At 42.2% G+C, this 12,182-nt stretch overlaps 1 protein-coding gene and 1 gene segment (V, D, J or C); both read left to right on the forward strand.

The window, feature by feature from the left end:
• LOC118971267 (immunoglobulin kappa variable 2-28-like) overlaps nucleotides 1-12,182 on the forward strand; it is a 628,396-nt gene that overhangs the window by 38,461 nt on the left and 577,753 nt on the right.
• LOC108389056 (interleukin-1 alpha) overlaps nucleotides 10,791-12,182 on the forward strand; it is a 163,962-nt gene continuing 162,570 nt past the window's right edge. For 2 of the 4 annotated variants that reach the window (XR_012133318.1, XM_073241273.1), the window contains exon 1: nucleotides 10,791-11,655. Coding sequence is in view for 1 of the 4 variants with exons in the window: in XM_073241273.1 (XP_073097374.1) it covers nucleotides 10,962-11,624 (663 nt within the window). In the remaining 3 variants the exon portion in view is untranslated. The remainder of the gene's footprint in view (nucleotides 11,656-12,182) is intronic. The other 2 variants (XR_012133317.1, XM_073241275.1) reach the window with 2 other exon arrangements.

Raw genomic sequence — 12,182 nt, forward strand, 5'->3', positions numbered from 1 at the left:
CTGAAAAGGGATTATTATCCAAAATATATAAGGAACTCATACAGCTCATAGCAAAAAAAAAAAAAAATCTATTATAACATGAGCAGAGGAACTGAACACACATTTTTCCAAAGAAGACATATAAATGCCCAGCAGACACATGAAAAGATGATCAACATCATTAATCATCAGGGAAAATGCACATAAAAACCACAATGAGATATCACCTCAGGCATATAAGAATAGCTATCATCAAAAAGATGAGAGAGAACAGGTGTGGATAAGGATGTGGAGAGAAGGAAACCCTTATGCACTATTGGTGGGAGTGTAAATTGGTACAGCCAGTATGGACAACAGTATGAAGATTCCTTAAGAAAATTAAAAATATGTCTATGACATGATTCAATAATCTCACTTCTAGATACATACACAAAGGAAATCAGGATCTTGAAGAGATGTTTTCACTTCCATGTTCATGACAGCATTATTTATAGCAGCCAGGGTATGGAAAACTAAGTGTCCATCAGCAGATGAAGAGCTAGAGAAAATGTGGTATATGTGGGTGTGTGACGAAAATTAGGCTTGGGGTTGATTAATGATTGTGCATTGAGCACTGACTCCCCTATACAGAATTTTATTGTTGTTAACAACCATTTGATCAATAAATAGGAGAGATGCCCTCACAGAAAAAAAAAACCAAAACAAAACAAACAAAAAAAAAAGTACACACTTCCAATTGTAAAATAAATAAGTAACCAGGATGTAATGTATAGCATAAGGAATATAGTCAAATATTGTAACAACTTGGTATGGTAATAGCTGGTACCTAGAATTATCATGTATATAAATGTTGAATCACTGTGTTATACACCTGAAACTAATGTAATACTGTGTGTCAACTACCCTTCAATAAAAAATAATTATCTACAAAATATATATATAACATAGTTTTGTAAAAAGAGCCCATTGACAATAACAATTAGAAACCAGGATTAAACTTAATCAGAAATATTTAGAACCTACTAAAATAAAGCAAAAAAGAAAAAAAATATAATTTAAGGAAGAGATCATGTTCCTAGATACTCAATGTCATAAAAGTTGATTACAAATAAAAGGATACATTTGGTGAAATTGGTAATATGGCTGGTGGTACCTGATACTGATATTCTAAAGTTCATGTGGGTAATTAAACAGTAAGAGCTTATAAATTAACAAAACTAATCCTGGTACAGAGAATCCATAGTACTAGATATCAAAGTATATAAATTTCCAATAATTAAGAGTGGAAGTTGCGGCTTGCAGCTATGATGGAATACATTGCTGTAGACCAGTGCTCTTGCCCAGAAAACAAGAAATGCCAGGTAAAACACAAAAAAATCCATTTGAAGACACTGGCAAGCTGCCAAGGCAAAGAAGCTTCTAGAATGGTATCTTAAGTGCTGAAAGATAATAACCAGAATTCTATCCTGTGAGAAAATAGTAACAGTGTAAAGTATGAGATCTGAAATAAGCAGATACTTCCATAGAGTTGACTAGCATGCCTGAGATCTTTTAATCCCTTTGAAAACTCCTTCACTAATATTATGATCCCAATGGTCTCTGGATTAAACCTTTATTCAGGACCCATCCTCAGGGTGGAGTAGAGAGGAGGATGGGCAGGAGAGACCTTGAATATCTCTTCCTCATCTTTCCCACAGAGACCAACATTCTCCCTGGTTTTTGTTCTTTCTCTGCTTAATCCCAAATACTGTGTGGGGAAGACTGTAGTCCCTGAGGTTCTGACTCTCTTCACCCAACTCCTGACATTAGAAAAGAATTCACTCAGTATTCCTTTTTCTATCTGGAGTGAAGGTCAGTGACCTTGACCAGCTAAAGCTACAGACCAGGTAATACAACATATTCTAAGTGTCACTATGGCCGTCCTTACCTAGTGCCAGAACTCTGAAATGTCCTACATGGGCTGCTTCTCTCAAAAATGGCCTCAGGTCCTCTCCTCACTCCCCTTACTAAAAAAGATTCAAGAAAAGGCTGCTCTCTTCTCTCACTTCACCTCAACAGAAGATATTTTACCCCAAAGAGAAAGTTAAGTCCTGAATGTTTTGAAACTCCTTTAACTGATTTTTCAAAAAAGAAGTTAAGGTTTGGAAAAGACACTTTAGCTTAAAACATTTCTTCTGGCTGTTTAGACCTAGGCATTTACCCTTTAAATCAATAATTCCAATTCTAAGAATCTATCCCAAATATACCCTTGCAAAATAAATAAATGCACAAGGCTATTTTTTACAGCATTTTTTTTTAAGTATCAAAAGACTGAAAACAACACAATGTCCATCCATAGGTGACTGGTGGACATATTGAGAGGGAATTCAACATGGGAAAATTGCTACAAAGTATTAAAAGAGCTAAAGGGTTAATGGGACAGTAGGGACACCCAGAGATAAGCAGGCAAGTACTACCATCTCCAGGGCTAAAGGGACAAAGAAAAAAGATGGTATTAGCTGGGACTAGAACTTGTAGGAGATGTAGCCAGAGATGCAGCCATAGCAGAGGACAATGGGAAACCTCTCTTCTCCGTCAGCCCCCCTACCTCCCACCCCTACAGATGTCTACCCCTGGCTGAACCTGACTGCAGCCAGTTAGCAAGAAAGCCTGGGTTTGCACAGGTCAGCCTGAGGAAAGTTAAGAGGGCATAGAGTGTAACTTAGACTCTCAGAGACAGTTTCTATTAGCTGCCCCCCTTCCTCCTAATATGGGTTACACTTCCTTATTTCTTTGTATATCTCATAATTTTTCACAGAAAACTATGTATTCTATAATACGTTGCATTTTAACACTGATACTATATAATAAATTATAACTCTGGGTTATGATTTTCTCTCCCGACATTTGCTTTTGTTGCTTTGTTTAGTAATTGCCTAGGCTAACTGTAGAATTAGTCTCCCTGGAGGCTGGGAATGTCTCCACTCCTTTATTATTGTTGTGTTGTTCTTCCTTACTTTTGCACTTGACCTACTAGGGCTCACCTGTCTTTCTATGTAGCTTAGTGGTCAGCAGCAATTGGACAAAACAATGATTGGACTCTGATGTGTTCAGTCTATGAGGTTGCTCTTGTCTGCTGATGGATCTCTGTGTGGGGAAGAGACCACATTCAAAGCTCAAGCCACTTCAAATTCTCCTAATTTTTCTTTCCCCTGGGCGCTTTTGCATGTATTCTGCACATGTGCAGCCTCAATGCTGGCCAGGAGCGTGTGGAGGGCTTGCGCCTTCTCTGGTCTTGCCGTGGATGTGTGCAATCTCAAATACTATACTTGACCCCAGCACAACCTCAGGCTAGTGGAGTCATTGGCAGAGACTGTCACACCCACTGGCTCTCCTGCTTGGGCATGGCCCATCTTTCCAATTCACGTGTGCCAGTGTGACCACAGCAGCAAAACTGCTAGTTGTCTCAGCCTGTCATGCTCTGTCATAATATTCACATCAGCCAAGCTTGGGAGCAGTGCCAGTAAAGAACACTATAGGCTTCTAGCCTTAACAATTCTGCAGCTTTTCAAACAGAAATTCTTCTCAAATGATGGTATGCCTTTGGTAGATTTCCAGAGTATGGGAATAGTTGTTTTTGTCATTTTTGTTGAACTTCACACTTGCTCTTTGAGGAGGAGATTTGCTGACTTCCTTCCCCAGCTACACTCTGAAATCCTCCTTTATTCATCCAAAATATACCTATTAAATATCTTCTTGTGAAAGGTATTTTTCTGGGCACTGGGGATGTCCCCATAACTAACACAGATCTAGTTCCTGGTTTTATGGAGCTTCTATTTAGCAGGGGAAATAACAAGTGACAATGTAAGTCATTATTTAAGTACAGATGTAGTGAATGGCACAAAGCAAAGGTGTTTACGCTTCTGTTCTTGTATCATGCCTTATTGAATAGTCGTAAATTCTAGAAAAGTTTTCCCTAGTAATGGTGATGATGTGCATAATTTTCTTGTTCTTGATTTTGACGGACATTCATCTAATGTGTGTCCATTAAAACAGATGTTTTTTAGAAATCATGTTGAAGAATTACATATTTTTTCCAGGTTTTCTAACATGTGAGTCCCTCAAAAATGTATGTTGAAATGTATTAGATGTTTTTTTTTTAAGGAGAAGTAAAACTATCTTTGTTCACAGATGACATAATTTTGTACATAGAAAACTCAGAGTCCATAAAAAATTTTTTTCATGGGCTAATAAATGAATTCAGCAGTTACAAGGTACAAGATCAACTAAAAAATCAGTTTCTATACACCAACAATGAAATAAACAAAAAGAAAATTAAGAAAACAATTTTACTTATGATAATAATTGAGAAAATAAACTATTTAGGAATAAATGTAATCAAGTGGGTGAAAAGAAGTGCACACTGAAAATTACAAAGAGTGATGGGAATAAACATTTGGACTTCACTTTCCTCCATTCTGCCAATCTCTTGCAGGTGCCTATATTTGCAGAACAGGCAGGCAATGAGCAAAAGAAAATGCTGATGCAGTTCACACAGATCAGTCCCTGGGGTACTGAGTGTGATGCAGAAAACAGATTGAATCTGGAGAGCAAATGGAAGGTATCTAGCACATCTCATAATTACAATGTCTGATGTTTTTGCAGGTATATTTCTGTTGCATGTTTTTCTATCAGCTTTTACTCATGGTACTTTCTTTCCTTGCTGTTTTGTTTTATTTTTATTGGGAGCTTACAGTCCTTGGAATTTTATCTGTGATTTTTTTCAAGACCTGGATTAAAGTTGCATTTCATCACAGAAATTTGCAGGTGCTTCTTCAGAGAGCCTTGTGGATCCACCGTCCAGGGATATTTTACATTAACATTTTGACTTGAGGTGTTTCAGACCACCAAGTTTGCATGAATTCAGGCTTCAGACCTTCATCAGGGCAATGCTTGTGATTCTGTATTCTCAAAAGAGCCCTTCTGTGCTCCACGCAGGCAGTTTTACTTGCAGTGCCCTGGGAAGGTGGGTTTATTTCCGGTGCCCTCTTACATTCAGGATGTAGCCCTTTGGGATCCTTGTCATATCCCTACTGTCCATCTCTGGTCTTAACCTGAGTTGTGGTGGAAGGTTCTGTAAAAACACTGCCTCAGTTTTTATTTCAACCACAGTTCTGGGGGATAATTCTTAGCAAGCTCATGCTCTACTCATACTGACTGCATCCCACTTCAAGTGCACACATCTATTTTTCTGCTTTTGCTCCAGGACCTTGGTCAAAGCCAAGAAATCTGGTTGGCATGCATGCCAGGACAGCCCATAAGTGAGGAGGGAGTTGTGCCTCTGAAGGCAATCCTCCACAAACAGGAGAGAAAGCTGGTGGATAAATGCTCTAGCCTTTTGTCCATTAGGTGGACCATTCTGGCAGGTTATCTGCTTCTCAAGATGCCCCTGCAGAATCTGTATGAGAATCACACACATTCATCTTTATATGATTCCCCCACTTTACCTTTCCAGTCCTTCCCCATCTTTCACTCATTGTCTCTGCATTTGCCTGCCACATAGACTGCCTGCAACCATGTTCCTTTTTTTTATTTACTTATATATTAATTTTTTTTGGTATCATTAATCTACAATTACATGAAGAATCTTATGTTTACTAGGCTCCTCCCTTCACCAAGTCCCCCCCACATACCCCTTCACAGTCACTGTCCATCAGCATAGTAAAATGCTGTAAAATCACTATTTGTCTTCTCTGTGTTGTACAGCCCTCCCTGTACCCCCCACCCACATTATACATGCTAATTGTAATGCCCCCTTTCTTTCTCCCCGCCCTTATCCCTCCCTTCCCACCCATCCTCCCCAGTCCTTTTCCCTTTGGTAACTATTAGTCCATTCTTGGGTTCTGTGATTCTGCTGCTGTTTTGTTCCTTCAGTTTTTCTTTGTTCTTATACTCCACATATGAGTGAAATCATTTGGTACTTGTCTTTCTATGCCTGGCTTATTTCACTGAGCATAATACCCTCTAGCTCCATCCATGTTGTTGCAAATGGTAGGATTTGTTTTCTTCTTATGGCTGAATAATATTCCATTGTGTATATGTACCACATCTTTATCCATTCAACTACTGATGGACATTTAGGTTGCTTCCATTTCTTGGCTATCGTAAATAGTGCTGCGATAAACATACGGGTGCATCTGTCTTTTTCAAACTGGGCTGCTGCATTCTTAGGGTAAATTCCTAGAAGTGAAATTCCTGGGTCAAATGGTATTTCTATTTTAAGCATTTTGAGGAACCTTCATACTGCTTTCCACAATGGTTTAACTAATTTACATTCCCACCAACAGTGTAGGAGGGTTCCCCTTTCTCCACAACCTCGCCAACATTTGTTGTTGTTTGTCTTTTGGATGGTAGCGATCCTTACTGGTGTGAGGTGATATCTCATTGTGGTTTTAATTTGCATTTCTCTGATGACAAGCAATGTGGAGCATCTTTTCATGTGTCTGTTGGCCATCTGAATTTCTACTTTAGAGAACTGTCTTCTCCCATACTGTAGGATACCTTTTTGTTCTATTGGTGGTGTCCTTTGCTGTACAGAAGCTTTTCAGCTTGATATAGTCCCACTTGTTCATTTTTGCTTTTGTTTCCCTTGCCTGGGGAGATGTGTTCATGAAGAAGTTGCTCATGTTTATGTCTAAGAGATTTTTGCCTATGTTTTTTTCTAAGAGTTTTATGGTTTCATGACTTACATTCAGGTCTTTGATCCATTTTGAATTTACTTTTGTGTGTGGGGTTAGGCAGTGATCCAGTTTCATTCTCTTACATGTAGCTGTCCAGTTTTGCCAGCACCATCTGTTGAAGAGACTGTCATTTCCCCATTGTATGTGTGTGGCTCCTTTATTGAATATTAATTGATGATATATGTTTGGGTTAATGTTTGGAGTCTCTATTCTGTTCCACTGTTCTGTGGCTCTGTTCTTGTGCCAGTACCAAATTGTCTTGATTACTGTGGCTTTGTAGTAGAGCTTGAAGTTAGGGAGTGAGATCCCCCCTACTTTATTCTTCTTTTTCAGGATTGCTTTGGCTATTCATGGTCTTTGGTGGTATTAGATGTTTTTTAACATCTCTTGAGATTTTCATATTTCATATTCATATTTCATTTTCATATTAGACCCATTTGCATTATATTTTATCTTTCAAGATATTCTAATAGCAAAATACCTTGCACACTGAAATAAGATATACTAGAAGAATGTGGAAAATCATTTAAATTTACTTGAATTTAAATTGCTGCTACTTTATTCAGTGTTTTATTGAAAGTGAGATTGGAGTATTATTTTGGGTCTACTGTTTTTCCATTTTAATTTTTTATATATTTTAAAAATATTTTTGATGATTTTAAAATACTTTTCTGTGTTCCGCAATTGTTAACATAAGATGGTTTTTGAAAGTGTGGTGCAATTTAAACCAAAGGGAGGGAGAGATACTAGGCAGTTCTCACCTTCTACATTAGGGCAGGAATAGAACTTTGACCCTAGCTCACAAAACCCAAGCATTCTAATATGTCTTTAAAGGACCTTGTTTTTTCCCTTTATAAATAAAGTCTCTATGCTCCCCTCTCCTCAACCGAAAGGGGATTTCAAGATTATCTAGTTGAAAACATGGTTCTCTAGCCCTTAAATAACCTTATGCTCTTAGAAGTTAATCTGGCTGGCTTTTTTTCTCAGTAATTTGAAGAGAGTTCTAAGTCACAGCAATGACAACCCCTTAGGATGGGAATGGCAGAGAAGTCCCTTTAGAAGAATCAGGGAAAATGTTGGGATTCCCATGGCACCAGTCAGTATGTTTATTACAACGCTTACCCCATTGAATTAAACTTATTTATTTACAGTGGATAATCCCCACTCGCCCGCAGCACTGTGCAGTGACAGCTTCTCCATCAGGCCTCCATCCCCACATTATGATAGAGCTCCCAGCACATATAGTTCTCTATAAATTTCTATTATATGAAAAAAATGAACCAGGCCATAGAGAGCACCTAGCAATCTAAAAACCAATTCTTACCATTCCAATCTCCCATTAAAAAGTCTAAATAAGAGATTTTGTGGGGGCACAGAGATGACCTAAAGATACCGGTAAAGGAGAAGAGCATGCAGGTGTCAAGGACTTCCACTGATGGGTGGATAGCTATTAAAAGGTACTCAGTGCTTCTACTAAGATTTCTTACCAAGAAGAGGGGCAGCCTGTTTTCATGGAGATGTCATTGAATTCACAGAGATCTGTACAAACTATGTGTTCTCATGGGAGTCCACATCTAGTTACATGAGCTCAAGGAAGCTGGGTCAATGGATTTTCTGGATTTCTGTCTTCCTGGCTGTAGAATATGAGAATGATTAGATCTTTTTGAGAGTCTGTTTTCATATCACATCTTTTGATGCCAAGATGAATTGAAAAACAAGCAAATCCATTTCTCAAAGCTGTATTTTAAAATAAAAGATCAGATGACATATTTTTTATGGTAATAATAGGGAGTTGGAGACCGCCACGTCTCTGGCAATGCACCCCATGAGTGGGAAATATCTCCTAAAGGAAACAGAAACTGAATTCAGTCCCAAAATGTCAAGACTCTGTACCTGTCAGGAGAAAAAATGACTTTCGCTTGTGGTAATGTTGGACAGTTACCGACATATTATAATTTCAATAGTTTTGTCTTCCCAGTATTTGGGACCTGGATGTTGTTTTCTTATTTCTGCTTTGAAAGTGCTTGATTTGGTTAATGTTCAACAATAGGGAAGGGGAGAAGGAGAGAGATTGCAAATTGCAGCCACTTTTCTTCCACAGCCACAGGCTGTGATGTCAAAAAGTAAATGATAGAAGATGTCAGCTCTGCTATCTGCAACCTCATGCTTTGCAATTTCCCTGAGCCCCCTTGCCCTCTTACACCTTCTGAAACAAGCTGTGAATTTAAAGAGCATTTTGCACTGGTTACACCACAGTCTCACACAGAGTATTGTTAAACAGAAGCCTTCCCAGAAAATTCTGATCCTCTTATTTTTTGCCAAAGAGCATCAAAAGATGCTGATCTTGGGGTCATGGACCTTCTCCTTAGCAATTCTCTGAGGGAAGAAGGAAATTGGTGCCTTTGCAGAAATACTCTTCCAAGTGCTTAAACAACAGCCCTTGATAAGGGTCAGTGTGCAGCACACATCCTTGTTGGAGGGTGGGGTGGGCAGGAGAGAAGAAGGTAGAGGAGGAGAGTCAGGGAAGAGGTGAAATAGACTGGAACTGGCAGGGTGAGCCTGAGAGTGTTGGCTGATGGGAGGATCTGCAGAAGGGAAAGGAGAGAGGAGAAGGTACTAATGAGAACCATGTCTCCTCCGTACCTTTGCCTACTGCAGAGAGTCAGGGTTTTGCACAAAACTGTGTGTTCTCATAGGAATCCAGAGCTGACAGCTCTGTTTGTTTCACTGTATAAATGGTGGGACTTTGACTAATGCTAGCAAAGTTCTTTAATTTCTTCTGAGGAATAGCATATACAGGAATTTTTTTTTATTACACAGATCAATCATTAGAAACAGCTTAGATGATATTATTCATGCAGTTAACCTGAAACAAGTATGGTAATAGTTGCAGGAAGCAAGCAAGAATTACCCTCATAAACTTGGAGATTAAATTAAATCTTTTTGTTAAACTCATTTGTTGAAAAAATTATCGATTCTCCCAGTAATAATGTGATTCTGTGAATTGAATTTTATGTTATTTAGGGACTTCAGAGTAAAATTATTCCAAGGCTTATTTCTCTTGGATGAGGGGCTGTGAAATCTCATTTAGGATGGAGAATATTATAATTGCATAAATTACTCAGGGTTTGTGATACAAGATTTTTAAGACAAACAAATAGATTTTTGGCTTTTAAAAATTCAGGGAGTATGTGACTCCCCAATGAGATGAGTTTCTTTTCAGTCTCGCATCAGCTTTATTTCTTGGCTCTTCTGCTAACTTATCTCCCTATGCTACAAATATTTCTAAGGGAGACTGCATCATGCGCTTTCAGATTCTGCCAAGAAAAAGTGCTTCATTGCTCACAGTTACAATGATATCATTCAGATCCTACAATGGAACATAACTAAGAACAAGGTCCATGCTGAGTTCTCACTAATAAATGTAAACACTGACTCTATAGTAGGATTGGCTTATAGGATAGAATAAGCAGCTAAACTAATGTCTGAAACTGCTTTAAAAATGGGTACAGTCTCTAAGTAGAAATGGTCTTAGTCTAGATTTCCCCAGTATGTCAAGTCGAAGATATCTCACCTGTAGATAGTTTATTTTGGGGAAACAGTTCCTGGGATAGAAGTAAAGGACAAGGAAGGAAGGAAAAACAACCCAAGGGTTTGTTAATCAAGCTTTTCATCACTATAGGCAGCTGGGGCTCAGTCCACTTGGGACTATCTGAAGAACCATTTATAGTTCACCTTAGAGTTATTCACTACAGGAATATTTCTCAAGCAACTTCTTTCTCCCCCTGGTTGATGTCCACTGGGGTATAAGTCCCTGTCCCTTCTTGGTGTGTCCAGATGGGGAAGCCTGGTCGGGTGTCAGAAAGCATCCAGGAGGAGGTGTTGAACTTTTCACTGGGTCATGCATTGATCTCCTGACCTTGGTGAGCATCTTATGACCATTGTTTTGAACTCTATCAGGTAAGTCATTTATTTTCATTTTATTAAAATCTCTTTCTGGAGCTGTACCTTATTCTTGTGCCTGGAACATATTCTTCTGTTTCTTCATTTTCCTTGACTTTCCATGTTGGTTTTCATGCATGAGATGAAACAGCCACCTTGCCCAGTCTCGACACCACCGTCTCATGTGGAAGACAAACACTGCTAATCAGCCGGGCCTGAGCTTCTGCTTGTCTCTCAAAACTTGGTTCTTGTCTAAGCCACCTTCTTTGTTCTGGGAGGCTCCCAGAACTGAGCCAAGGCCATGAGTGTCCCTCGCGGCTAATGAGCGAGCGGCGCCATGGGGCAGGCAGCCATTGGGCGCGCGCGCAAGTCCGGAGGCTGCGTAGTAGCTCTAGGTGCCGCCGCTGCCGTATTCAAGTCAGTAGCTTCGTGAGCACCATCCGTAGAGGAATCTCCCGCAGCTCCCTCCGTGCTGCGGTCCGTCGACGCAGTCCCGGCGCCTCCGGCCTACCGCCCGGTCCGCGCAGCGAGCCCGGCGGAGCCCAGATGGTGGCCCCGCGCTGTGCTCGCCTGCGCCTTCCTCCCGGCGCGCAGGCGCCGGCGGCACCGACCTCGTCCCCCGGCCTCGTATCTCCTCCTCGCGCCCGCTGGGCTCCCGGCGCCGCACTCACCGCTTCGCGCCTCTCCCGCGGCGGGCGGAGGACGGCAATCGGCCCGGACTTGGAGCCGTCGCCCCGGCCGGACCTGCGCCCGTCCAGCTCGGCCTCCTCCAGCCTGGCGCCGTCCCGGCGGCGCGACCTTGACCACCACCGTCGCCGCCGCGGGGTAGCCGCGGAGGAGCAGCTCGTCCACCGCAGCGGGTGGGGCAGCCTGTCCTCCGCCGACCGCATCGCCAAGGCCTCCGAGAGCCCGACCGGAAAGCGGCTTCCGCCACCGCGGACCTGCGGCGGAGAGCGTCAGGAGTGGGTCCCGCTTCAGGGGTGAAGGCGACAGCGACGGCTCTGCTGGTTGGAAGGTACGTGGCCGCGCCGCGAGGCGCGGCGGGGCCCGGACGGGGAGCAGGGACCCCTGCCTCCGCCTGCGGGCGCGGTGGAGCCGTGGAGGGTGCCGCAGTGCGAGGGCTCGGCGGGCACTGCGTGGCCCGCGGGGCCGGGAGTGGCTGACGCAGGTGGGGCCTCGCTGGGCCCGCCTGGGGGCCGCGCCGCCGACCTGCCGCCGCCGCCCGGGACGGGGCTGCAGGCGGAGGGGCCGGGGGCCGCGCAGACGGGGAGGCCGGCGGGCGTCTTGCCGTGTGTGTTTTTCGGCGGCGGCCTCAACGGCGCGGGCCGGGCGAGCTGAGGATCCGCGGTGGGGCGGTGGGGGAGAGGCCGCCGGAGGCAGCGCCTTCAGGATTAAAAGTTTTTTTCATGCGGTACCTGTCGTACTTGTCATTTGGGATTACCGATTCAATTTCCTTGCTGGTCATTGGTCTGTTCAGATTTTGTTTCTTCCTGGGTCAGCCTTGGGAGGTTGCATTTTCCTACAAAGTTGACCATTTCTTCT

This window comes from Manis javanica, chromosome 1, assembly GCF_040802235.1.
Source record: "Manis javanica isolate MJ-LG chromosome 1, MJ_LKY, whole genome shotgun sequence".
Classification (NCBI taxonomy): Eukaryota; Metazoa; Chordata; class Mammalia; order Pholidota; family Manidae; genus Manis; species Manis javanica.